The following is a 27668-nucleotide window of genomic DNA, read 5'->3' as shown; positions in this document are numbered from 1 at the left end:
CGGCCCCGCCCGGCCGCTCCCCGCCCCGGAGGACGGCCCCGCGCCGCCGCCGCTCCCCCGGGGCGCCCGCTCCCCGCTCCCCGCCCGCAGCGGCAGGGCCCGGCCCCGCCCCCGCCCCCGCGCGGCAGCGGCCCCCGCCAGGCGCTGCGTCACGCGGCGGCCGCGCGTGGGCGGGCGGCGGGGCGCGGAGCGCGCGGGCCTCGCCCACGTGACCGCGCGGGAGGGGGGGTGGCGGTGGGGCGGGGGCGCCGCAGGCCGCTCCCCCCCGCCCCCCCACCCCGCCGCCCGCCCCGCCCCGCCCCGCCCCCGCCCGCGCGCACGGCAGCCGCGACGAGGCGAGCTGCGCGGCGGGGCGGCCGCGCGGCCCCCCGGCGGGAGCGAGGCGGTGGCGGGGACGGGCTCGCCCACCCGCCCCCTCGATGGGGAAGGAGGAGCCTGGGCCGGCGGCGGCGGCGGCGCGCAGGCGGGGGGGCCGCTGGCAGGAACTTCTGCGGGGCTGAGGCTGCGGCGGCGGGACGGCATCGAGGAGCGGCCCGGGCGGCCCGCGGCGGCGGCCGGCTGCGAAGTACGTACGTGCGGCCGCCGGGGGGGCGCCTGCGGCCGCGCCGGGGCGCGGGGGACCGCGCCGGGCGCGAAGTTGGTGCCCGGCCGGGCCGGGCCGGCGCGGCGGGGGCAGGGAGCCGGGGCAGCGCCGTGTCCTCCGCCCCCCAGCGTTTGCGCTGCCGCCGCGGCGCTTCTCGGCGCTGCTCGCAGCTCGCCGGAAGGAGCGGGCGGGCTGGTGTGTGTGTGTGTGGGTGACTCCCGGAGAGATCCAGCGCCAGCGAGGGACGAGGGAGTGGGCGGAAAGTGCGGAAACATCCTCGCGTTGTCTGCGCCCGCGGGGCGGGGGCGAGGGCCCCCTCCGCGGCCGCGGCGCTCCCGCCCCCCACCGCCGCGGCGGCCGTTGGGGCGCTCGCGGCGGCCGTTGGGGCGCTCGCGGCGGCTTCAGAGCTGCCCCCTGCGGGAGCCAGGGAAAGCGGGCCAAGTGGGGCAGTTCTCCTGCACTTAGGTGTCTGGTTTACTTCATCAGCGGCACGCTCACCCACGTTTGCAGAAACGTGTGCGCTCCTGTGCCTGTAGCCTTACAGAGAGCCGTCCCCACTAATAAACCCGCTTGTGGATTTTTTTTTTTTTTCCTTTTTTGAGAGCGTTTTTTTCTCTGCCAGAGTCTGAATACGGCGTGGCACAAGGGATGAGGGACTTGCGTTCCTCTTCATAGGATATTATTGGCCTTCTGTGTTTAGGCATGTTTTTTGTTATCAAACTTAAAGACTGTAGAGTTTGTATCAGCATAAATTTCAGCCTCCCCACTACCACCACCACACACCTACTTCTTTTGCTTTTGTTTTTCTCTCCCCTTCTTCCCATCAGCTCTGTTAACCAGTCTGTCACAGCTGTGTGGAGATCAGAGCTGCAGTTCTGGCTGTAACTAATATTTAGGAGCTGTAAATAAAACCCTCTGGATCGCTTTGGCACAGCAAGGTGAAGTCAAGATGGAACAGCTCTAGTGAATACTTGGAAATTGTAAAGTATTTGGGCTTTGTTTTTTTCTTTATGTGACTGTTGCATGCTTCAAGTTTCTTATTAGTTGCAGCAAGATATACATCTGTATTTGACTATGAAATTATTTAATAGATTGTATTTTGGCACATTCAAGAGCTAGACGAGACTATTTAATTTGCTAAGTCTAGCTACTGCAGCTACATGTAATTTTCTTCTCCTGCTAAAAGTCCTTTGGAAATGCTGCAAAAAATGTAATGAATATGCAAAGCAGCCAGCTCTCAAATCCAAATCCAGTTTGTCTTCAGAGACTTTTCAAAATGCCTAAAGTGATCAAGATATATTATGAAATAATCACTTTTGCCTAAAATACAAGAATTTGATGTTCCACACTTTTTCCTTATGCATATTCCTAACTTAATTGGTGACAGCTCAAACATATTTCACCTGAAACTATTCCTCTGAAAATCAGTTAGGGTTGCTCAATCACTTTTGCTTCTGGTACGACCTTAAAAAAAGGCAGGAAAACTGTTAGATAAGTCCTTGCCCTATGCTTATATCCCAGAACTCCTGAGTTTTCTGTCTCCAAACTGCCTCACCAATGTCCACCACCTGCTTACTGCAGCTAAGTGTCTTCCCTGCCAGCTCCAGGAAATGTGCAGCTTTGAACTCTGACCATGCCGAATGGGTAGAAATAGGTGTTTTCCAGTTCTTTAAAACATTGAGCTGAGCTGCTCTCAAAGCAGTTTGTCGCCATAGATGGAGTCAGTTGCAGTAGCACATTTTAATTCTGGCACTGATTATTTACAAATATTTAGTAGCACTGTGGTGTTTTTGTTGTTGTTTTTCTTTTTGCTAGGAGTTATATTTGGGGTTGGAGTTAAGGTGACATCCAGTGTCTGGAGCAGAGTGTATGGGGTGGTAGGCTGTAGATATGAATGAGGTAATGTGGAAAATGAGAATGCATGGTTGTGGGTTGCAAAGGCTGAGTGAAGATTTAACTTGTGATTTCCTGGTTCTTCTGTGGCTATAACAGTATGCAACCTTAAATGTATTTTAAACAGCTTTTTCTGTTACAGGGAATTTCCTAGCTTTTTTGTTTGTTTATAAGTGAAAAATGTAAATGACAACTGCACTTCCCTGTGTGTTCCCATACTCCCTACGGGTATTCTGTATTACTTTATATTTCTGTTCCCCCCTTCCCCCCCCCTTCTGAGCTTCAGATCTCAGGCTGTCTTTCCCTACTATTTGTCATGGACGATGAGCTCGGATATGGGAGAAACAGCAGTTCAAACTGCTGTTGCTGCGTTCATTTATTCTTGCAGACCCTCCAATGCCAGCTTTACGTTCCTGTCTCTTGCCATGAAGGGGTTTGCAGTTGGACGTGCCTTAGAAGATGATCTGCTGCCTCTCTCCTAAGGCAGCAACTCGTTCTGCTTAGCTTCTTGTGGTTTGCCAGAGGATGTTACTAGACTGCTGCTCCTGAACCAGATTTATTTAGGATTGCAGATGAGAAGGCCTATGACTTACCAAGGATACTGTGGAAGAGGGGAAATGCACATGGTGTCTTCTGGTCTTGCACAGGGTGCTCCCCTTGGTGAGGAGCATGCACAAGTCTCCTGGATGTGTGCTTGTTACGTGTCTTCTCATTGCTTAACCTCTTCTCATGTTTACTCTTTGCCCCAAAAGCGCTTTTGCTGCTGCATCAAGAAATGAGAATGACAGTAGTGGAAAATACTGCTTACAGGTCACCTGAAAGACATATGGCACAGAGACTTGAGTGGGTGCACTAAAGCTTTGACATCGCCTGATTGGTTGGCAGAGCCAGGCAGCCATAGCAATGCTCAGTACCCTCTGGCTCAGCAATCCCATCTGATTCCCACAGACTATTTTCCTTGCCGGTCCTCGTTATCTTCTGCCACGTTGACTAGCTTACGTCCTTGTCTGGCTTTGTGGTCTGTGAGCTGAGATGAGCCAGTGGGACAGACCAGTAACATCTGAAAACCAGTGTAGCTGACCACGTAGCAAGGCTCCCTTGAAGAAGGGAGGGACCATTTCTGTTTTGTAAGTTCAGAAGTACTCGGGGTGTTGGGGTGAGAGCAGATGAACTAAAGGAACTAGATTTAATGAGAGGAGGGAAAAAAAGGTCATAAGGAGGAGTGTTTGAAAATATGTTCTCCGCAGAAGTTAGTAGTGATCTTAAATGGAAAATTTGCATGGTCCTCGCAGGAGTTATTGTGCTAAATTTGGAAAACAAAATCGGTCTTTAAAGTGCAAAACAGAGGGACTTCAGTCTTGTTTTCAAGGCAAATCTCGGTGCATTCTGAACTGTGGACTCGCTACTGACGCCTCCATGCTACATATTAATCCAGTTTTATCTGACATGAGGAGATTTGTTGATTAGAAGCCTCTAGGTAAAGACTGTTCATGGGCTATTGCTGCTTCTTCCAGCCTGTGGGCTGGAAAAATTAGCTCCGTGCCTTGCCTGGAGCTCTTGGGCTGTGTGTAATTCCACTGCCGCTTTCTTCTCAGAATTCAATTTACTTCTCTGCACCAAGACCGTTTATGTAGATTTATGTAGATGTTTGTGCAAGGATGGATGACTTTCAGAGAAAATGGGTATTCTTTTAACAGTTATATAAATTAATTTCTGGTATTGATGGGAGAAAGTCAACCTAGCATGTGAAATGGGAGGGTAGGAACAGTTTACTGAAATACTGCTGTTATGCCAGCTGTTAGTGATGTTTGCCTTGTCAAAGTTTGTATGGAATAGGAAGATTTTTATAAGAACTTCTGAGAGGTAAACAATTTTTAAGATACTGAATTATATAGCATTTGAAGGATTTCCTCATTGAAGCTCACATTTGAGTTTCTTACGCATCTTTTTGAGTACTTAACATGTAAAAGTAGTTTCTGCCTCATTATTACATTTATTACTGCCTCATTATTACATTATTACTCTTGATTAGCAGTCTTCTGTTATGCACACAAACGTATTCATTCTTGCATCAGTTTGGGGGGGGGGTTGTTTGGTCTTTTGGAGACCATTTTAGTAAAGTGTGGTGTGTACAGATTGTTCTTTAAGTACTGATTTTTAGGTTGCTATTCTGTCCATTTTAAAGTGCAAAGTGATAGAACCAGGGTAATGTTAGCAGACTCGCTCCATGTTTTAGTTCTGTTACTTTCACCACCAACTGCAAATTACATACTTTAGATTTTGTTGATTGGTGGTTTAGCTTAATACAGTAAGATTGGAAATTATCTGCTTGTAGTTGTGAAAGCCATTGCGGAGTTAAGAGGGGGATGTGTGTGTGACCTTAGAATTCTCTGGAGTGTTTATTTGCAGGATAATTGTGGATAACGTGGATTTTATGGAAACTGTTTTTTGGGGTTGAAACTTGGGGAAATGATCCTTTTGCAGTCGTAAGGGTAGAATACTGCTGCGGTTTGTCTGCTGGGAGCCTTCAGAGCACAACTGCTGTATTGTTGAATGGTATTTCATGACATAAGTATCAGTGATGTGCAGGCCTGTGAATAAACAGAACAGGCAGGTGAATTCAGAATGTTTTTAAACTATGGATATTGAAATCTATCAGAACTTTTGCTTTTTCTGTGGATGTTGCTGCCATAAAGATCAGCAGAGGCATTAGTTGTTGCTTTTTTTTTTTTTTTTTTTAAAGAAAGGGGGAAAGCTAGAAATGCTTGGTCCTGAAATACCCTTTTACTGACCCAGCTTTATTAATCTTCTGGGATTCTGTAAAACGCTTCTTTCTTCCTTGCTTTCCTCTTACAGTCCTCCATGCTATGGGGGAAATTGAGTTGAGAACTAAAGAGAGTCAAAACCGAGGAATTTTTCTTCAGGGGATCAAGTATTCAGTAGTTGTTCGGATTGCTTTGCGATCATTTTGATCTGAAGATATAAAGAAGAGCCAAGTAGAAGCAGTGAGCAATATTGAGTGACATTCTTGGGAACAAACATGAAGTGGGAATGCTGAAAACAAGCTGGCTTCTTGTTTGAATCATCTTCTTTGTAGGTGCACTGCAACTATCTGCTGTTTTTTTTCTTTTTTTTCCCCCCACAAATGTTTCAGTTATCCACTCTGTTCCTGAAATAAGTTTCCTGCTTGATAACATGTTAACTAGTTGAAAAAGAAAACTGTAGCCCCTTTCTTCATTTTGATATGTTTGTATAATGAGAAGAGAATATGTTGTCCTTTAACAGTCTTAAATCTAGGAAGGATGGGTGGTGGGGGGAATGCATCTTAATGTTGGCACTCCGATGCTCATCCTCTCTTTGTTTCTGTTTGCAGGTTCTGTCATCCGTGATGGCGTCAGCCCTACCCAGAACCCTTGGGGAACTGCAGCTATATCGAATACTGCAAAAAGCAAATCTCTTATTCTACTTCGATGCCTTCATTCAGCAGGGTGGTGATGATGTCCAGCAGCTCTGTGAAGCAGGTGAAGAGGAGTTTTTGGAGATAATGGCTCTTGTAGGCATGGCTAGCAAGCCACTTCATGTCCGAAGGCTGCAGAAGGCTTTGAGGGACTGGGTCACGAACCCTGGTCTTTTTAACCAACCTCTCACTTCCTTACCGGTCAGTAGCATTCCAATATATAAACTGCCAGAAGGCTCTCCTGCTTGGCTGGGGATATCCTGCAGTAGTTATGAAAGGAACAGTAGTACCAGAGAGCCTCACTTGAAGATTCCAAAATGTGCTGCCACTACGTGCGTGCAAAGCGTGGGTGCAAGCAAATCTGATGTGGTGGGGAGCTTATCGCTGCAGAGTGGCAATGAACCGAGACTCTGGCAGGGACATCACACTACCGAGAGTGAACATAGTCTTTCCCCAGCTGACCTTGGCTCTCCAGCTTCACCAAAGGAAAACAGTGAGACCCTGGATGCCGCTGCTGCTCTGTCAGTTGCTGAATGCGTGGAACGTATGGTTCCCTCCCTGCCCAAAAGTGACTTGAATGAAGCCAAGGAGTTACTGAAAACAAATAAAAAACTGGCAAAGATGATTGGTCACATCTTTGAGATGAGTGATGAGGACCCTCACAAAGAGGAGGAGATCAGGAAGTACAGTGCAATATATGGCAGATTTGACTCGAAAAGAAAGGATGGCAAGCATCTCACCCTCCATGAGGTAAAATCCCTTGAGCTGCAGTGAGCTTCTTCCCCTATTCCTACTTCTTTTATGAGATGCTGTTTATAGGGTATGTTTTTCATACAGACATTTCTCATTGAGTAATGAGAATTGTGTGTCTGCAAGGGCCATAGCCAGCCCTGCCTGCCCTGGAACAGACGTCTTGCGTGAAGTAGGAGTGCCCTTTCTTGGGTGTGTATGCATGTATGCGCTGATGATTTCAACTTCGTGTCATCAGAGTGCTCAGTCACTGGTATGGTCTGTCAAACAGAGGCTTGAAATAGCTTGGCACGGAAATAGCAAACCAGTATTGCACAGAGCTTGTCCCTTGGGAGTCTAAGCATTCGGCATGTTTCTAAACCAGTCCTATCTCTAAACCAGTCCTGTCTTTAAATTCCCCTGCCCCTTTGAGAAGAGACTGGTTGTTTTGAAGATAACTAAAATGGTTTGTTTCTGGAACAAGTTCACCCAGCTTGGTTACTACGCTAACTTTCCTCACCTGTAGACCCTGCTCTGTAGCTTGTGCAATTTAAAGATAATTCTGCTGATGAGGTCCCTCAACCTGGTTATTTTTCTGGATCGGGATGAAGCTTAATTGTACAACATCTATGTTTCTTTGGGCACGGTGGTCTTAGGCAGTCAAGTGAAGTGCAGGCTGAGAGCTGTGAGAAGGAAGGGAAAGGAGTGTCCTCAGTATTGATGGGTGACTGTAAATCTGAAGGTTTGTTCTTCAGTACCTGCAGAGCATCTGTGTTGCTTCCTGTTCTTAAAAATGCATTCAGGCCTGCTTCGTTTCTGTTCTGGCTTTCTTGAAGCTCATGCTGCATATGTTGTAATACAATAGGTGTGTCTGTGATGGGAATAGTTCCCTAGTGCCGAAGTACAGTACAAGAGGAGAACAAACATTAATTCAAAGCAGTGCCAAAACACTGCTGGTATGAATGCTGCCTCAGCATTTTCACAGTTAAATGATTGCAAAATTTCAGTTGGATTTAAAATTTGGCGTGTAAGAGTTAGCTCCCAAAAGGAGAGGCAGTGTTTATGTTGCAGGGGTGCCAGAAAACTGTACTAGTTTTACACTTATTTCACTTCAAAAAGAAGGTTGGTATGCAAGTTATCCATAGAGTAGATTCTCTTCATGCTCCTGAGAGAAGGACAAAGGAAATGAAAACAAAGAATACTTATTTAGCTTTTTGTTTGCGTTTTTACACTTACGGAGCAATTGTTTATCACCAGCAGTGACTTCAAAGGACTTGTTACTACAAATTGGGGAGACACTTCCAAGGGAACTTATCAGTAGTCAGCTACGCTTATGCTGCATAGTTTTAATTGTGCAGCTTTCACGTATCGGCTTTGTGTTGAATATGTATATCTATGAATTCATCCAGTGAGCAGGAACAAATCTTGTCTTATTCCTCTGTCTCTGCAGAAGTCTCTCCTGTAAGAGGACAAGTTGCTTAAGAGATGGAGGCAGGACATGAAAGGCTTAGATGGGTAGATGATCCATATGCATTGCTGTACAATCTGGAGTGGGGCAAATGGGGTTCTCCTTACCTTAGGTTAGAGACACTCAAGATTTACAGCATGTACAGCAGCATGCTTTTGCAGTCGCTTTCTCTCTGAGGTAGCAGCTGTGAAAATACTATGAAGGCTGGGCAGACTCCTCAAGGGTATAATTCCTTGGCATCCAGCAGCGTAATGTGAGGTGGGTGCTGGGGTCAGCATTTGTGTAAAATGTGTGGTAGGCTTGAGGGCAGCTCTGAAGCTGGGGGAGTAGTTTCAAGGGGCAGTGTAGCAAAGAACTGGCAGAAAGGAGGGCTACTTTCCTCTGTAGGAGGAGTGTGTTAATGTGGCTCTACAGATCTTTACTACGTCATTGTAAAGCCATATTTAAAAATTGAATGAGAGTGGGGTTTGACTTTAGGAAATATTTCTATCACTATCACTGATTAAGAGCACAAGATCAAAGGAATATGTGGTTGACTTCTGCCTCACTGATGCATGTGGGGCCTCTTTAAACTTGGTGGGAACTGCACATGTGCAAATTGGAAGAATTTGCTCATAATGGGCTTACTGTTTTTTTTTTAAGGCCAGATTTCACAAAATTTTCTCTTGAACAGCTTGCTTTCTATTTCCATTTTAAAGTAGAAAATATACAAATTTGTTTTGCTATACATGGCAACTGCTCTTTGCTTAAAATTTACTAAACCAGACATTACCTTTTGTAAATTCAACTTTAATGGCTGTTTTCAATGACTTCTAAATAATTCCCTGGGGAAGGAAGGACCGCAAACAACTGGGAAGATAAATTTCTGCTTGTCCTGATACTGTGTTTCTACATGGGTTAATACATCCCAAGCCTGTCATTCTGCCTCACACTCAAAGTTTCTCTTTGCAGCTGGCAATGAAAAGCTGAGTAAATTTCATCGTGAATGTAAAAAGCTTAAGTAGCGTATAGCTTCTTAATGAGAAGATCATGGCATCTCTGACTTCCAGAGCAGAACAGAGTTGCATACAGATTTAACTCAAACTTGATGGAATTCTTAGCGGTAAACTATTGAGACTATTACTGTTTCTGAGTTATAATGTGAGCACCAAAGTCTCTCAAAGGTCTTCAGTTGCTGTTAGAAGCCAGTGAGTGCTGTGGGTATTGAGCTGTTTTGAAAGTGTATGTTATTGGTTCAGTAGGATTATCTATGTGCAAAACTGATCTAGTATAAAATCTGATACAGAGTCTTGGGAACAAAGGAGTTCCAATATTAATAAATACACTGTCCTTAATCCGTCCACCTGTTGTTTCAATATTACATAGCTTTTCATGTATGAGGAACACTTGATGTTTTAAGTTGGATTGAAGGAAGAACGAGTATGAGGCTTGCCCTTGAACTCGGTGACTCTTGCATGTTTGAGTCAGATTTGTAATTGGTGTGTTAATATTTCAGTGCTTGTCCAGCTACCTATAAAACAGAAGAAAATCCTGTTTAAGAGGCACAGTATGAGAAATGGGAATAAGAAATACAAGCAGCGAATTTAGTCGAACTCATTGTCTTCCTTTTCTTTTGCTGACTCACCGAAACTAGGGCTTGGTATTTATTAATAGTGTTTTTAGTGGGGGAACCTGTGAACCCCATTAGGTGGGAATATATACAGGATATATCTGGTATATATCCTTCCCTCTCTGTATAGTCTCTATGGTTATATACTACTCTGTATCATTAGGACTTCAGTGAAGGGAATCGTTATTTTTAGGCATACAACACTTTCTAGCTGTAGTGTTATGCCTCCTGAAAAGGGAGGAAGCACGGTGTACTTCAATGTGTTAAGTCTTAATGCGACCTAAAAGGAGAAACCAGGAAAAACAAACGTTTAGCTTTCCTCAGGTATTAGGATAATCAGAGCGTGTCTACAAATACCTGAAACATTTTCAGTCTTTTCAGTTGTTTGCGACCTCTTAACGCTTCAGCAAGGTATAAAAAAATAACTTGAACTGTTTTGTAAGCATTAACCATATTATCCTGTGCAAAGTAACAGCTATTACTGTTACAGAAATTAATACTTATTTTGGGTAGCAATTCTTTTCATAAATGTTGTTTTAATCCTTTATGTTTGTGTTATTTTGTGATCTTTCTGAAAAGATAGACATTGTAGGACAACTACTTCTGTCCAGTGGGTAATACTTTGTTATTTTATTACACTATGTTATAGAAACATAGTATCCTGGTGATATTTCACACATTAAATCTAAACTTCTCACCTTTGTACATCTAGTTTCTGAGATTTTTGACTCTACAGAGACTATGAGATCAGGCAGTATATCCAGCTTATGTATTAGAAGGCATGTTTGCAGTCTGATTAGCATTCAGGTATCACAGGAAATATGCTAATCATGTCAGATGCTTTTATGCTAAACAGGAAAAATGCTTATGAAATACTAGGGACAGCAGTTTCTTATGGGGTTTTACTAGAAACACTGCACAGGCACTCACTGCTGAGAGAATCTCAGCTCTTTTGATGCCTATTTTTAGGTTTTTTTAATCTCCCAGAGAACTAGCATCACATTAGAGCAAATCTTTTTTTTCTAATTCTGATGATATCAAAAACTGTGGTTAAAGACAGCATATTCCTGTTATGTTCATGTTATGTGACAGCTTCCATCCTTCGGGGATGGACTTTGCAATATTTTAGGTGAGTTGCCAGCCTTTATGGTTTAATTCGCCAGTAACGTGGGGTAAAGGACTGAGTGTCACGGCCTTTTTGCCAAAAGAGTCCATGTAACTGCAGACCTGCTGGTCTGTCCTCTGCTTCGCTGCCCATCTGCTTCTATGAAAAAAGCTTCTGGTTAGAGCTGTATTTCAGGTGTTTGGGGTCACAGTTGCTCTCTTACACTGCCAGCCCTGTTAGGTCAAGGAACGAGAATGATACAACTCAGTCCATGATGAGCATGCTGACTGTGCTGTGAAAAACCTAGCTGCCTTACAGCATTCACTAGCCTGAGGCAGATAAAGAACATAAAGTTTGTTGATTTGTGAGAAGCCTAATCGCTTCAAAGCTGCTTAATTTTAAAAAAACAAAGGGCTCAACACTTGTGTGCACTTTGGAAAAAATCCCTTAATAGTTTGTGGTCTGCTTGGTGTTATGTCTCGTTACAAGTGTCAGCTGTCCCTCAGCTGAAGAGCAGGTGAAAATGTCTCTTCAGCCCCTTCTTTGAGTGCAAGGAGCAGGGAATCTCTTATACAGCATCTCCAACATCTGGGTTTTGGGGTCTCTCCTTTCATAAAAAATTTTGATGTTTGTCCTCACTGTTGATCATAGGCTTTTCAAACGGCAATATTGTTAAGCTGGTATAATTCACGACGGTATCACCACTTCCCGTAGGCTACTGAAAAGCATTACAAAACCATTTTGAGCCTTAACTTAAGGCTGTTTTTTTTTTTTTTTTTTTAATATCTCTTTATGAAACTGTTGCCAACAGCAGAGGCACTAGAAATGTGTCCCAGCAGGCTCAGGAAAACATCCTTGAAACAAGTTGCATTCAATTCATGTCTGAAGATAGTCCTCACAAACATAAGGGTGAGAAACATAGCTAAAAAAAGTTTAATCGTTTCTTAAACCATCACCTTCTACAGAATTTATGCCATATTCGCCAGGGAAAGCCATCTGTACCCACACTGTCAGTAGTTTTTTTCAAGTTCTGGGCATATTGCATTTATAAAAATAGTACTCCCTGTAAACTAGGCTTTGGGAGCCAAACACTGAACATTTAGAGCTACTGTTTTATACTGAAATTTAATTAATGCTGGGATGAGGCACAAGCAGTGCACATTAAGCGAGTCTTACAACAACATTTTACCTTAAAGGATGTTAAGTGCAGCAGCTATGTGTATATATATGGGTTTTTTTCTTTCTGGAGGCTTTTCTGTTATTAAGGATATACATAGATTGAAGAAACCTTCCAGGGTTTAGTGTACAATTTTAAGTAATTTTACTTGCCATTGAAATCTTTTATTATTTCAGAAGAATAAGTACATTTACAAGCGCAATGGGTAAAGGTTTGCAAGATCATGAATCTCTGTTTTTTGTGTTTAATTCCCAGCTCACAGTTAATGAAGCAGCCGCTCAGCTGTGTGTAAAAGATAATGCATTGTTGACCAGGAGGGATGAACTCTTCGCGCTAGCTCGGCAGATCTCTCGAGAAGTTACATACAAGTATACTTACAGGACCACCAAGTAAGGTTTTGATTAACTCAAGGGACCTTTACTTCTAGTGAACTAGTCAATTTGATAGTGTTTATTTTGAAGCAGCAGAGATGCATTCTTCTTGCTCTGTAGCTAGCAAAATGCTCTCCTGATGAGAGGAGGAAAGTGCTATGTAAGTCGTGAAGCATTCAAACTGCTAAGATTAGCAGTAATTAGCTGAATTTTTATTTTTTGTCTAGCTTTTTAGATTTTGTAATGAACTAGTGTGCTGAGTGGCATCTGAGAGACTAGCATTTTAAGTCTTTGAGGCATTTGTTCATTTCAAGGTTAATATAAATGGACAGAGTAGCCAAAGTTTCTGAATATATATTGGGAGTTTTTTGTTCATTTGTTTTTAAATGTCTGACTTGTTAGTTTTCAGGGAATGAAAAAGACAAAGGCCACAGGGAGTGGATTACAAACTTGCTTTAAAAGAACTGAAGCTGAATCCTAGTTTCAGTTGTTAATGTTCAGTGAACTACTTTCCAAAAAAGTAACAAAGGCATGATGATTGTTTTTTTAAACAATTAAAACTTTAGAATTAATAAATGCAATGAAAAATCCTGACACTTGGTGTGTTGCTGTCAAATGTTAACTTCCTGACATTTAATAAAATATAATTCAAATATATTTTTGTACAGTTCTAGTAATTCTTGTGCTTTTCCTTCCCTCTCTGTTCTTCAATGTCAATTAATGTAAATGTATGCTTATTCAGGGTAGGCAAAGCCAAAGGCGTTTCTGTAATTCTCTGTGCTCAAGTAGGTTTCCCTTCTGTTCAGATGAAGAATACGTGGATCTTTGGACGCTTTTGAAGACAATATGATTTTTTTCACTGCCAAGTCCAAGTGAATTTGAGGCTTTTTTGAGGATCTCGCTTGTTCTCACCTGGGTTTTGTGTGTGTGGTGGTGGTGGTGGTTTTTTTTGTCTTGACTCTGTTTTTTCATGCTTGTTTCTGATAATCAGAGTTTAATCTACTGTGTTCTGATAGTGTATGTATCTTTTCTTCTAGATCTAAATGTGGAGAAAGGGATGAACTGTCACCAAAGAGGATTAAGCTAGAGGTACGGTATTGTGACTCCTGCATTTTGACCTATGCATGCTAAAACTGATTTTTATCTTGAAGATCAGGGATCTGTCTAAAGAAACTTGTCAGGAAAGAATCTGACAGAGAGGTGATGTGCATGTGTGTGCAAGAGCAAGTATCGCCATTGTTTCAGGAAATATAAATGCTTATAGGAAGAACCTGTAGGAGAAAGGGTAAAGATTAAGATTACAATTTGCTTCATGGTAAATTAACTCTCAATGTTTTGCCCTCCAAGTGGGTAGGAGGGGGAGGAATGGGACTGACTGACTTCCTGCAGTGGAATAAACTCGAGAACTTATGGGAACTATCTTTCCATAAGGCCTACTGCTTTGAAGTCAGTGTGTGTATTTTTTAATTGCTTGAGTCAGTTTTTCATCATGACCAGAATGTTACAGAGTCCAGAGTGTTTTGAGTAGGAATTAATGGCAGCATATTGGCCATTTCTGGCTGCTATAAATTCTGAAACCCACAACATTGAGAAGCCAAAAGTTAACTGAAAACTATACGTAAACATGCATTGTTGGACTTGTAGATATTTACTTACTTTTTTTTGTAATTAATTTTATATAAAGATGATGTGTATGCACAGCTAACATGTATACCTGCATGAACTTTTGCTTAGGGAAATGCAAGATCTCCTGGGAGCTTCTTGTTAGGAGTGCAGAATCAGAATATATGTAGAATAACTCTCTCTTGAGTTTCCACTGCTGGAAAGTACGTTTGAGCCCTTGTCACTTGCATAAAAAGTAGTAAATATATATACACCCATATACCTCATAAGAATAGTAGATGTTCCTTATTTATTTATTTTTAAACTAATTGTCTTTTCACTGTTACATGAATGTCTAATTCATCTGTAGTGCTGTGAGGTTTTTTAATGTGCTATCTATTCCAAAAAATGTATAAATGCAGATTAATATGTATAGTAGACCTGTGCTGAAATTGCATGTCACACAGCTATGTGATACATTCTTTACTCTTTAACTGCAGAGGAAAGGTTTGTAGTATTCTGGAATACATATTTCTCATATCTAACTCATTCTGTGATAAGTGATGCACCAATTGTAAGGCCTACTGTTTTTCAGCAGTGCGGTGCTTTGTTATATGTACAAGGGCTTTTCCCACATGATGAATCCCAGCAAGGGCAGTTAGTTTTGAAAAGCCAGTTATGAATAGAATTTTTTTAAGTTCAAGCGGTTTGTGTACAGTTGTACTCTGAGCTTATATAATAAAAATTATACATGTGTGCTAAGGGTTCCCTAGCAGCTTTGATGATAATTCTGTAATGTCATTTAGATGTTTTGGGGAGTTGCTTTGACCTGTGCTTGTTCTTCAGTCCGGAAGAGAGCTAGGAAAAGCTGCATTAAGTGATTTAATCCATCTTCATACCATTATCAGCCTTGACCGATATATGGCAGGATGGTCGCTTGATTCTTCCCTCTTTCATCCAATCTAGTGTGGGGAGCTGCCGCTTCTCTGCCTGATACTCCACAGCTAATAGATTTCACCTTTAAAAAGTTTTTCCTTTGTTCAGTAATAATTGATGATAACCAAGCATCTAAAATGACACACTGCAGGGAGGTGGTTTGTTTTTTTTAAGTAGGATCTTTGTTGAAATGAAAGTAAAATTAGAGCTCTGAAAAATATAGGCTGAAAGTTCAGGTTTTTGGGGGAGCGAGGGGAGGATTAGAACAACCTTAGGGAGGGTACAGTCTCTTATTTTCTGAATAAGAAAATATTTTTTTCTTAAATACCTGTTTTCTTCAAAGACTCTTTCTAGTTCAGTAATTCTGAGGAAGATGTTTACGTAGGGCTTTTTTTTTTCTTAACTTAAAATTACCAGCAATATTTTTAAGTGCTTATGATCTTTTTAGTAGAATTTTAGGATAATTGTACCACTGACTATTTCAGAAAGCTTTTTCAAAATAAGAAATGGAAAATTAAATATTTCATTCAGTAGTATAGCCTTACCTAACTATAAAATGACTGGTGTCATTATAAATACCTTTTTCCCAACAAATCTAGGAATCTTCTAAGGAGTGAGACAGTTACTTTGGTGCATTGCGAGTCTGAGGTACATTGCAAATCATGGGCTTTTCTCTTTTTTTTTAAGGGAGGGACTATTATACAGATTACTTTTGCACGTGGTGTTTCAGTTTTTGGGGGTTGCACTTTGCAAAAAATTTGTGTTTATTAGTATTATGTTTGGGAATTTTTTTCTTTTTTTTGAAAAGTGGAGGTAAAATGAAAGTGGTAGCAAACGCTACAGAACATTTCTGTTCTGGATGAGAAATACTGTCTCTGTTTTGAAAGTTGTAATTCTTCACATTGTCTCAGAATAGCTCACTAATACTGGTGTTATGCAGAGGATCTGAACACAGGTGATTGTTATTGTAACTGGCTTTAATGTTTTTTTTTCTTCTTTTTTTCTTCTAAGCGAAGGTCATTTTGCCCTTCTGTTCTAAGGCAAGGCTGAGCTCTATATTGATTAACCATTCCTTTGCCCGTTAGTGACTAATGTCCTCTGCAAAGCTTGGTCTAAAATGCTAGTGCTTGAATTTGGAAAGATTTCACACCCTGTTTGGCTAAGTGCAAAAGATTACTTTAAAAAAAATGAGTCAACTTCCTAAAATATAATTAAAAAAATCCTCCATAGAGATTCTGAAGGTCACACTTGAGCAGAGCTAGCAGAGCTTTGTGTGTAAGCTTAAACGCTGCTGGGTTTCAGCCACCACTGTAAATTTATCCTCCTCTTGACTACAGAACTCACACAAGCATTACAAAGAAACACTATGCTGTGAATTACATCAAATTACCTGTAAAAGCCTTTCTCTTCCCCTGTGTGCTCCCCCTCTTATTCGTAGAGTGGGTGGGCAAGTTGTGGGAGTGAAGTGTACAGAGAAGAGGGGAAAAAAAATTCCAGGCAAACGCAGAATCACACACAAAGAATCACATAGAGGGAATGAAACAAGGTATGGAATGAATTAGGAGTTGGAACCAGATAGAAAACAGAGTTGCAGTTCCTAAATCCATTCTGGACAAAGAGCAGGATAGAAGAACAGGGATGGAAACAGCATTTCTTCCTATGGACCAGCCATCTCTTTTGCATGGATTTAGCAGGGCGGGGGCATCCCTTATTTTGTCATCTTTGGTGACTCAGTACCGGCACTGCTCAGAGCGCTGAGGTGTTGAGGCACCAGCTCAGAAAGCAAAATAAGTTTCAGATATATTTTGCAAAAGGCACAGAGGGAAAGCCTGCTCATCATCATTACTGCTGCTTTGTATTGTGAATGAAAAGATTACCCTTCCAGATACAGTATTGACAGTCAAGAGGGCAAAGAAAGGGAAAACTAAAAACACTCTTGCTTTCTGTGGGCCAGTGATGTGTCGGCATCACCTTTTTTGCTGAACGGAGAAGTGGGGAAAGCCTGCGAAAGTTAATTTCACAAAGCTCGGTGGGAGCAGGGGGGACACAGACAGGAATGGAAGATCCAAGTGGAGGTTGTGAGGAAACATCTCCTGTTGGTGCCAGTACAGATAGAGAGAGAGGAGAGAAAGGACCTATGCCTGCTTCCGTCATGGCTGAGGAGATTGAAAAGAATACCAGTACCAGTGTGGGATTTCTGTCACCTTCATGAAAACAGCAGAAGCAGTAGAACCTACTGTTTGCATAGGAAAAATGTCATTAGAGCGAACGAAAAAGCACATGTGGGACTGAGAACATCTGCTGTAAGAAGCCACTTGAAAAACAACTGAGCCAGCAGCATGGCAAAATACAAATGCTACATTGCATGCAGCAGGGTCCTGCCGACCTAGGAGGCAGCAGAAACAGGCAGACAAACTGGGTGTGGGACAGGTTGCCTAGCACAACCTGTTAGTCATCAGTCCTTATTGACAGGGCAGTGGGAATGAGAAGGGCCAGCAACAAGACCTTCAAGAAGGCAATACAGAATTACGTTGTCGTCCAAGAGCTGTGTGCAGGAGTCGCAGGCAGCAGTCACCAGCAAGCTGTGAGGCCTGTTTTTAGGAAACTGCCTTTGGTTTTGTGTAGGCATGTGATCATAGATGCATTTTAAAGAACCACATTACGTGATTTGTTGCAAAAATATGATCCTGAGTGATAGGTTTTTGTGCATTCCCTCTTTCGTCTTCGTACATGTAATCATTCTCTTCTCCCAGACAAATTCAGGTCTAACTAGAAAAGTGGTCAGCACTTATGGAAATGCACTACTAAGTCTTTGTTTCTAGAGGATGAGGTTTTGTGGCAGTTTACCTGGTTATGAATTTTTACATACCTATCATGTTTTATTTTTCCCTGGGGAGAGTATGTTGGATGGATGAAAGCAATATACAGTGTTCAGGAAGGTTTTTTTTTTGTTTTTGTTTTTTTTTTTAAATGAGTGTGAAGGGTAACTTCATTGGCATTACATTATTGAGGCATGGGCTGACAAAGGTCTGACCACCACTGTACAGGTCAGTGTGGAGCCTGCCGACTGCATAGACATTGTAGGGTTTCTTCCCTGTATTTTTTCTGGAAGATAGCTTTTCATCTTCCTGAAATGTAACCTGTTTCCTCAGTTATTGCCAAAGATCTTATTCCTTCCAGTCATGTGCCTTCAGAATCCAAAGAAAAACGTACATATTTTGGCATATATTTGATATTCTGAGTCCGGTGTTCCTCAGGTATGAGTGTCTCTGTTTTGGGTTTGACGCGTTCTTAAGATCTCTAGCTTCCTCTTTTAATTTAACAAAATCACCCAAAGTGTGCTTTTGTGGACATTTATGGGTGTTCTTGTGGTTTACGTGAGCTTTCCCTAGCAGGATAAATTTCTCATCTTGAACCTTTGCTTCAACAATTAATTCAGTTTAACAGTTTAGCAGACTTTCATTTGTGCATATGCAAGCTGCAAAAGAGATTTGCATGTCATAACCGTTTGAGACTGAAAGAATTACTGAATCGTGGTTTCCCATGGTACATAAAGCTTTTGTTACTCTACTTGTAAAATGGTGGTATTCCATGCTTTGATACCCGTGTAGTTTCTTTGTGAAACATGGTGAATTTTGTGAGGCTTTACTCAGTTTCTTAAGGTTAGTAAATCTAGCTGCTGCCCTATAGTCTTGACTACATGTAAACTAGACTTCTTAAGAACCCCCAAAGCTGCTGTATATAAAGAAGGAGAAAAACCATTGGCCTCAATCTGTCTGGCAAGGCTGGATTTAAGTTATTTGATTGCAGTGATGACAGTAGTCTGGATTCACATTGTAACTGGGAGAGATGAGATATGATTGTGTAGATCTGTGTAGACTGTGCCATGTTAGATATAGATCAGTTGTTGTAGAAGGAGCTGTGTGCTTTTTATATACATACTTAAATGAAGTGTATAGCACAATCACTTAAATTCCAGTTCAAAATTTTGGCAGAAGTTCAGGAATACTTTTTTTGTGAAAAATCAATAATAACGTCTCTCTTGCTGTGTGATTTCTTCTTCTGCTCGTTAGGATGGTTATCCTGACTTCCAGGACACAGTCCAAACGCTCTATCAGCAGGACAAAATGCCCCTTGCTTTGGCTAAAGGAAAGAGTGAAGACTCAGCAGCTCTTAATTCCCAGGTAAATCAGCTATGTGAGACTGTGAATAATAGAGGCTGTGTCTTTGTACAATGATTTTGATGTGTTATTTTCATGACTAAAGTTACTACCTTCAGTGTGCAAAGGCTGCCTAGGTTAGCTGTGATTGCCTCGCTTTTAATTAGGATTTACCTTCTGAAACTGTTCTGACAGGGCTACAGCTTTACCCTTGTTCATTCTACAGAGGTAACGATCTAGTCTGGTAGGCCTGAAAAGAAAGATGTGATTGGCTGTTGGGAGCAAGCAGGTACTGTTGGTACAGTATGTGCTATATTACGTGCGTTTTCAGCTATAAATGGAAAGTTCTAGTTGTTGAGTTTAGTGGAATAAATAGAGTAGGTGATCTTGGAGTCCTCAGCTATGATGCTTCCTGTAGGTAGAAAGTCCAGTGTATTTAGGAAACGGACCTCTGGATCTGAGAGGATAAATTGCCTTTCTAAATAACACCCAGCCTGGTGGAAGTGCAGTGTTTGCAGAACACCCAGAAAGCTTTTTATTCATCAAAACCAGTTTCTGTTTTTTCTTTGTCTTTTCTGTAGCGTATCCCAGCCTTGAGCCCCAATTCCTGTTTTCCTACTGTCAATTGGTTGCCAAGGAGGGATTTCCTGTTAAATTGCAACAAACTTATTTTGTATAGCTGATTTGGGCAAATAAAATCACCAAATTTTCATGTAAGACAACATTTAAGAGTTGTACTCCTGTCTTCTGAGAATAGATATGTTATCTTTTCTTTTATTGTATTGCAAAGTAGTGCTCTAGTACAGTCATGCAAATTCAGTTCATCTTGATATATGAAAAAGTGATTGCACTACGTGTTCTGATATCGCATAACGAACCAAATGAACTTATTTTTTGCAAGCTTATTTTGATCTTGTGTGTGCGTTAAAGTTTTCATTGGCCATTTCTATTGGAATAGAAATTTATGTTACGCTCTAGTACATCTTCAGCTCTACGGTTTCTTTTATGGTGATCGGAAACACTACAGTTTAAAATGTTTTGGTTTTGTGGCATTTTTGTTTTGATTTTTTTTTTAATCTCAATTAAACAACAAAGATAACAAGAATGAGAATTTTAACTTTTTTATTAGAAAAAATGTTTTACAATTCAAAAGTAACAATAGGCATGACAGGGAATAGCAAACTTAAAGTGCACTTGAAAGTAGACTATTTGAAAATAGCTTACTACTTTACGTACCTCCGAAGACCAAGCCTGAGGGCTCAGTGTTCTTCTGCAGAACCTGAAGACCTCTGAATCGGAGTAAGTAAGTATCAGTCACGTTCTTACCCTGTTCTCAGGGCCATCGCTGTGCAGGAGAAGCTGAATTTGTGCTGGTCTGCTATGCTGTCGTTATTTTGTAAGGTATTGAACTATGCTTAGCAAGCAGACTTCTGTGGGAAGTCAGGGCTTTCATCAGCTCCCAAAAAAGTTAAGTGCTCTGCAAAATTCCGTTGTTTCTTTTTGATAGGCATCTCTGCTATGTGGAAACAATTAAGAGAAACTTCATTTCTCTTTCAGGTATTTTCTTATTATACCTAGGTGTTAATTTTATATACTTTCTGTTTTTCTCATGTTCATTGTGGCTCTTCTACATCAACTCTTTTTTACTTATGATTTTATTTTTGCAAGATGCTTATTTACGTTCTCAGCAAGATTATATTGAAAGTTAAAATTCTCTTGGCATTAAAGGCAATGACAAACATTCAGACGCCACTTCCTCCCACGTTGCACTGCATTGTTTAATTTCACTCTCTAGAGGTGTATAGGTCTTGTTCTTCTTCTAGACAGACATTTCACACCTTTATCCCCCACAAACATACTGTCATCCTACACTTTCAGGATGGCAGATTTTTAAGCTTGTATAGTGCTGTTTCCTGAAATAAAGATTCCAAGATGTCTGGTGAAATCTTGGCATAAGTTTTTTAGCAGATGTTGCCATTGCTCTTGGAATACTTTGTGGAGACGTACATTTGAGCAGAGCTAAACTGGATGATTAAGATGTTATCTTTTGCTTTTGTTGAGTTTCTCTCCAGGTAACCTGCAGTCCTAAAGTGTAGAAAATACATTTTTGAGGAACAGAATTTAGCATTGCATTTTTGCATGGATGAACTACAGCAGCTGACATTTTTAGTCCTTTTGAGTGACTCAGAGATATTCTTACTGTACATCTATGGCTGCAAAAATATTTTGTTTGCTTGATAGTTTTGAAGAAACTGTTAAGCACACATCTGTACATATGAGTCAACAAAAAACATATCTAGGCTGTTAGTCTTATCATCTGATACTGTTTTTCTCCTGTGTTTAGACTCACTATATATAGATGCATATATAGAGAGAGATTGGTTTTTTGCTTTATTTGCAGTCTGAAAAGGTGATGGCAAAACAGATGGAGTTTCTTTGCAACCAGGCTGGATTAGAGAGACGTCTTTCCACAGGGTGTTACAGGCAAAACTCGGAAGAGCACAGCCCCAATGGCATGGCATTAGATAATGCTGATGGACAAGGTACAGTAGCTTCCAGGCATGGCATTGCTGCCAGCAAATGCATTTGATATTATGCAACTGCTGTCATTGATGTTGTTTATCTAGCACAGCACAAACAACACTGAGTACTGAATGGACAAGACAAGATCTCTCCCCTGAAGTGCTTACAGTCTAAATAATGCATTCAGATGCAGAGGCAGATTTTGCTCTGTTACTCTAATGTATCTCTGGGCAAGCTGCTTTCCCTAAAGATAACATGTGGGGAGGGAAGAATGTGAGGTGCACTCACTAAGGGTAGAACTTGGCTCTAGGATTATCCTAAGTTGTGAAAATACACCAGAATGTTGAATTTTGCTTTTTTTTTTTTTTTTAAACTTTGTGGAAGTTGAAATTAAAGTTTATAGTGCAGTTGGTACCCCTTCTTATTTCCCTGTTTGTGCAGTTGAGGAGCTGGCTATCTAAATTACTTAGACGTAAGCAGGTTATTATAATATTCTTCATAATTTGTTATTCTTCAGAAAGCTTATAGTTCTGTGATTATCTCTGCAATTTACTAACTGGCTATTCATCAGTGTGGGTTAATTTTAGGAGTGTTTGGGTTGCTTGAGTGCTTTCTGTTTGGATTTCTCTTTTACTGTTGTGAAATGAGAGAAAATGTTATAATCACATGCAAGAAATACAACCAGAAGCTTTTTTGGTTTGTTTTCTTTTTTTAAAGGCAAGTTTTGTTTAAGGAGGGAAGAAAAGCAGTAGAGGGAGAAGCTAAGGAAGTAGATAAACATTAGTCCACAGTATTTCATTTGTGTACGTTGGTCAAGCAACGCAGTATACAAGTATACTAGAAGAATTAGATGAGCAGATCCAGCTCCTCTTGAGTGTGAGGGTTTTTTTTATACATTTATCCACTGTGGAGTGGGACTGTGTAGGTTCTTAAAGAGTTTTTTGATCAGAGTAAGAGACTTCTATATGGCTGATGGTCACTTTGTAGCAGTGCCTGTGGTCTGATAAGAAGAGAATAGTCTGCAAAACAGCACACTTGCATAAGCCCTGTTTTGCTAGAAATCTTCTCTGAGCAACTGGAATTCAGGATGTGTTTTTTCTAATAGAATTAGTGTTTCTTTAAGTCTCTTATTTGATTTTTAACACTGCTTAATGCATCAATATTTCATTGTGAACAACTTCCAGGTGAGAGACCGTTGAATCTCCGAATGTCAAATCTGCCAAGTAGACAGTTGCAACACATCTCACTTGATGGAGAACAGCATGTTGGAAAGCCTCTGTGCAGTGATTTGATCCGACTTTACCCCAGTGGTGAGGCAAAGTCTCAGTCCTCGGGTTAGTGCTGTCCCTTGTAAAAGAACCACAGTTTCTTAGCAAGACTGGGGTGAACTACTTACTACATCGTGTCTCTGAGTGAAGAGCGTAGCTTATTCTGTTGTGCTTTATGTGTAACCTTTTAACAAAGGCTTAGGACAAAACTTAAGAGTAATGTTACTTGTAGTCTAGAAAGAGGATGACCATTAGTTGGAATAAGCTTAGAAAATGCAGTTACTAGGTTCAGATAAGCAAGTTCAGGCACGTGTCAGTCCTTATAAACTATTGACCAGAACTACTCTGTTAAATACTTATGTTGCTGTAATTGTAAAGTGGTTTGATTATACCATGGTTTCACTCTGTATAAATCAATCAAATTATAAATAGGCTCTTTATAAAAAAGGACTTTTAAGTCTGGTTTATAAAGACCTAGTATTGTTTTTCTACTCTGAACTAAATAATACAGTAGGTTTCTTGGACTGGGTTTTCGATTCACTGACTTCTGCTCACTGTTTATCCTGTCATTTGCCTCTGACAATGGGAGTAACTCAGAATGAGTTTGGTAGAGGTTGGCAAGAAGCCTTCTTGTGACTTCTGTATCAGCAGTTTCCATGTAATAACTGGTGCACTGAGGTAAAGCCAGGAATTCTTGAGATGCTCACAACTTCAGCTTTAGGAGTAATAATAAAATCCCACCTGAGTTTGGAAAATGAGATACAAAAGAGGTTATTTTGAAGACAGAGCGGAGCCTTACCTTGGTGTATTGTAATCTTAGCTCAGCTTTGCAGTTTGACTGTCCCAATCTCATCGATTATTCATCGGTGAACTTTCTAGCTGGTGATCATTTACCAATTCCCTTTCAAAATGCTAGCAAAGAGTGCATCTCCATTAAGGCCTGCTCCCTGAGAGAACTGAAGTAAATCTGTCATCACTGTAACGTAAGTGTGGCTATAATTATAATCTGGGTTAAAGCCCAGTAGGAGGCAGAATTAATTGTTTCAACTGTTAGTATCCATATAGTTCATAGACCTTTTTCTTGGATTAAGACCAGAATATATTTGTTTCAAGCAGTATTTTCTTTAACATCATCTCTTCTTTTGTTTTCTTTTAACACAGAAGGCCTTGGTATTTTAAAGGATTTTCCTCATTCGGCTTTTAACAACATAGAAAGGAAGGTCATAAAAACAGAACCTGAAGACACAAGATAGTCATTCTGCTCTGGATAACGGTATCACAATAAAGAATGAAACTTCCGAAGAGAGAGAGAGAGAGAGAGAGAGAAAAAAAAAAAAAAACAGCCTTAATAACCAGTGTTGCCTCATTCAAATAAGAGATTTCAATAGCCAAAGCCTAAGAACTGGTACAGTAGTCTGTGGAAACAGAAAAGCAAGAGACACTGCAAATTAAAACAGTAATACAGGTAGATAAACATTCCTGTAAAAGTGGTTTTATAACATGGAAAGATTCACAAATTAATATTGTGGATCTTCATTATTTAAGAATGTATTATGTATTTGTATAACTTATCAAAGTAAATCTAGATGTTGGGACATGTATTGAGTCCAGTAGATGTGGCTACAGTTCATTTTACTTGAAATTTCAGTGTCTACTTAAAATGTACCTAGCGTAGATATGGTTGTTATACGTTTGAATTAAAAATCCTTGGAGAATTAGGAATGCAAACCTTGTAACACAGCAGCAAGTTTGCAACAATATTTGTAGAAAAATGAAAAATGCATAAAATATTTAATGGTTTAAAATGTTATGTGGATATAGCATTTGATAGACCCTGATCCTGTATTATAGCGGATGTACTTGACACTCACTATTGTTACATCACTTTTAACGGTTTCAGCAGCCTTTGTGTAACACTTGTAGTATAATACCTATCTACAGTTCAGGAGTGTAGGAAAAGCCAAGTAGAGTATGGAAGAGTCCATATTATCAGCTCCAATTTCATGGTGAAAAACCATTGTTTGAGATACTGTACAATTAATACAATCTCATTTGGTAAGAAACCCAAGGGACAAGGTAGCGTGGACAGGGCTGCAAAAATTGTGATTCAGATCATTATAACTTTTTGGAACTTCTCTGTGGATATTTAAAATGATAAAATGAATCCTAGATGTGGCAGAGATCCAATATGATGCAGGATTTATGCATCAGTGTAAAAGGTTGCACTTGATATTCAGAAACCATAAAATCTTTTGGAGGAGAGAGATGAGGGGTTTTATCTTTAGTAGGTGACCCCTTATTAAGTGCTGTCCAGCCCACATGATTCTATGAATATATCGTATACTGCATACAGTATGCCAATACGTTTCTTTGTGTTTAATTAACATCTGTATTCATTATTTATTTGACAGTTTTTATTTTTTGTACATTTTCACTTTTGCAGATGTCATTTTATCTAAAGAAAAATAATTGGCATATAACTTTGGAATTGACCATGGTGTGTTCATGTGCATCCATTTTTCTCTGTGCAGTTCCCACAGTAAGAGTTGCTTTCCTGCAGTCAAAGTAGTTATATGTGTTTAGTTTCTGAATACAGTTTTTGCTGCAGTGCTTTCTGGAGGGGAAAGGGAAGGCTGAAGAAAGTAAGTTACTGTGCAGTGGATGAATTTCCATATTCAGGTGCGCACTTCATGTCTGCAGTTTGCTCTGCGTCTTAGGTATGTATTAATGATTCAGTCACAGTGTATGTTGTACTGAAATGATCAGCAAAATGTGAGCTGAAATGTCTACACTGCAGTCTCTTATCACTGTAAACGTATCTAATTATTTTATCACTTCTGATTTGTGGAACAAAGCTTTATAGTAGAGACACCAGTAAACAACTTTTTATACTATTAAAATGTTTGTTTTTTTAAAAAAAGTTTCTTGAACTGTATGGTACTGTTTCACTTACTGAAATATCTTACTTCAAGCAATGAAGTTTGCAGCTTTGCTGTTAGAAATAAGAGATTGAATGTGTAGTTATATTTCCTCTTTCCTGTTGTGTGAGCTAGTAATATGGATAAGATATTTCTTCAGTTTGTAATGTTAGCCAGTGCACTGGTTAGTATCTGAATAGTTTTTGTGAGACATGTATGGAACTTGTTAAAGGACAGCTTAAGGTTTGAACTGTACAGATTGAGTAATAGAATGTATCAATCAAGAAGATGTTAAAGATGCAGGAAGTGTTCTTTTTTCAGCATCTGATATGATCAAAAGTTGTGCATGGACCACAGAAAAAGCTCTCTAGCTTACTGGTCTTTTCAGTTGTAGTGAGAGGGAAGGAAAAAGAACTTATTAAGCAGCACGCTGTTTCAGTTGAGTCCAGAACTTATTTTGTAAACACTAATGTATTAAATTTGCTATGAATTAAAGTATATAACAGCTATATTTTTGAGTTGTAAATACAATACTTTGTGTCCCAGCCAGCTGGTTATCTCTAGAATGATATTTCAGTTTATAGTCTGACGGGCCCTTTCAGTCTCAATAAGCCAGAAGCAATTTTTTACTGGTTTGCAGCTGTATGATTTTTTTTTTTTTTTAAACCCAGGGAGAGGAGAGGGGCTTAATACATTCCACGATTGCACATACGATTGATAATAGCAAATATTTCAACGCCTGGTTGACAGGCGTTGACAAAGACAAAGGTCTTGGACTGCAGCGTGGCTCATGGGAGTGACCGTAGTCTCTGGAGTCAAAGGTTAAGGTTTACCCTCCTCTGTTCTTTGAAGAGTTGCTAGATTCAGGGTACTCTTAATCCAAGGCCAGCCCTGCAAATGATGCCTGTTCTTATTCACATGTTTATTATTGTTACTTACAAAATAAAACTCACTGTGAGAACTCTTTAATTTTCCCAGGGTTTTTTCTTTTTTTTTTTTTAAACAGTTATTTAGAAGGGATGTGTTAATTTTCTTGAGGGTAGGGGAGGGGAGTAGCTTGAAATGCAGCTCTCACTGGAGGAAGCCTTTTCCTGATTTTTGTGGTTGAATTCTCCTTTATGGGTGGCCTTGTTATGTGCAGAGCCTGCAGGCATTTAGTGGGCCAAGGCAAATAGGGAGGAAATAAAATACAGAAAGGGTTTGCAGCATGGCAGTCTTGTTTGATGCCATCTCCTTCTTCATTCTCGCTCTTGTATGCGCTTGTATTCGCGCAAGACCACCTCACTGGGCGGTGATATTAGGCTGCAGAGATTGTATTGGGGAATTCAAGAGATGGAATGTCTCGCTGCTCAGCCCCTTGGTGGAGGTGATCCACCATGTTTCAACTTGCTTTCTGAAAGGCAACCTCTTTCTGGATGGGATCAAGTGATAACATATAGTTGGAGGACAGAAACCATATTGGAGATTGGGTATAAAAAGGGAAGAAGAACCAATCGGAGGCTAAAAATTTCAAAGAAAAGAAAAAAGCCTGCAAGCTGCTGAGGTAACATAGAAGTCAGGTGTGATTCAAAACAGACAGGGGAATCCATTCAGTCTGGTGGGTTCAGAGTAGGATGCAAACCCTCTTGTCTTCTCAGTCCAACTCGGAGAAGATTAAGTGTAGGAAACCTGAACAAATGGCTTGATATTTGTTGTCTTTTTTTTCCTCTACTCTTCCAGTATTATTTTTGCCCTCATCAGGGAAGGGGAAACAGAACAGGAAGGAAGGAGCTAAGCACTGTTGTCTTGAACATGCAGGGATGAGACAGAATTTGGTGCGAGTTGTTTATTGACGATTTTCCAGACTGCATACAAATGCAATCAGAAAAC

The 27668-nt window shown here is 40.7% G+C and overlaps 1 protein-coding gene across 8 annotated transcripts; it reads left to right on the top strand.

The window, feature by feature from the left end:
- The first annotated feature begins 402 nt into the window (after window positions 1-402).
- On the top strand, window positions 403-24199 carry NAB1 (NGFI-A binding protein 1). 8 transcript variants are annotated; one of them, XM_068948309.1, is made up of 9 exons: window positions 412-565; window positions 1411-1521; window positions 5850-6683; window positions 12277-12410; window positions 13430-13481; window positions 19004-19114; window positions 21492-21633; window positions 22798-22947; window positions 24046-24199. In XM_068948309.1, the coding sequence occupies exons 3-9, from the start codon at window positions 5865-5867 to the stop codon at window positions 24132-24134; spliced, it is 1497 nt and encodes a 498-aa protein (XP_068804410.1). In that variant the 5' UTR covers window positions 412-565; window positions 1411-1521; window positions 5850-5864; the 3' UTR covers window positions 24135-24199. The 8 variants fall into 8 exon arrangements, with proteins under 8 accessions (XP_068804411.1, XP_068804409.1, XP_068804405.1 ...); XM_068948311.1 differs by having other exon boundaries at window positions 413-565; window positions 22798-22923; window positions 24043-24199; XM_068948312.1 differs by having other exon boundaries at window positions 413-565; window positions 1411-1563; window positions 22798-22923; window positions 24043-24199.
- The last annotated feature ends 3469 nt before the right edge of the window (window positions 24200-27668 follow it).

This window comes from Struthio camelus, chromosome 6 (assembly GCF_040807025.1).
Source record: "Struthio camelus isolate bStrCam1 chromosome 6, bStrCam1.hap1, whole genome shotgun sequence".
Lineage (NCBI taxonomy): Eukaryota > Metazoa > Chordata > Aves > Struthioniformes > Struthionidae > Struthio > Struthio camelus.
Note: the sequence above shows the minus strand (reverse complement) of the source record. Positions and strands in the feature narration are given on the sequence as shown.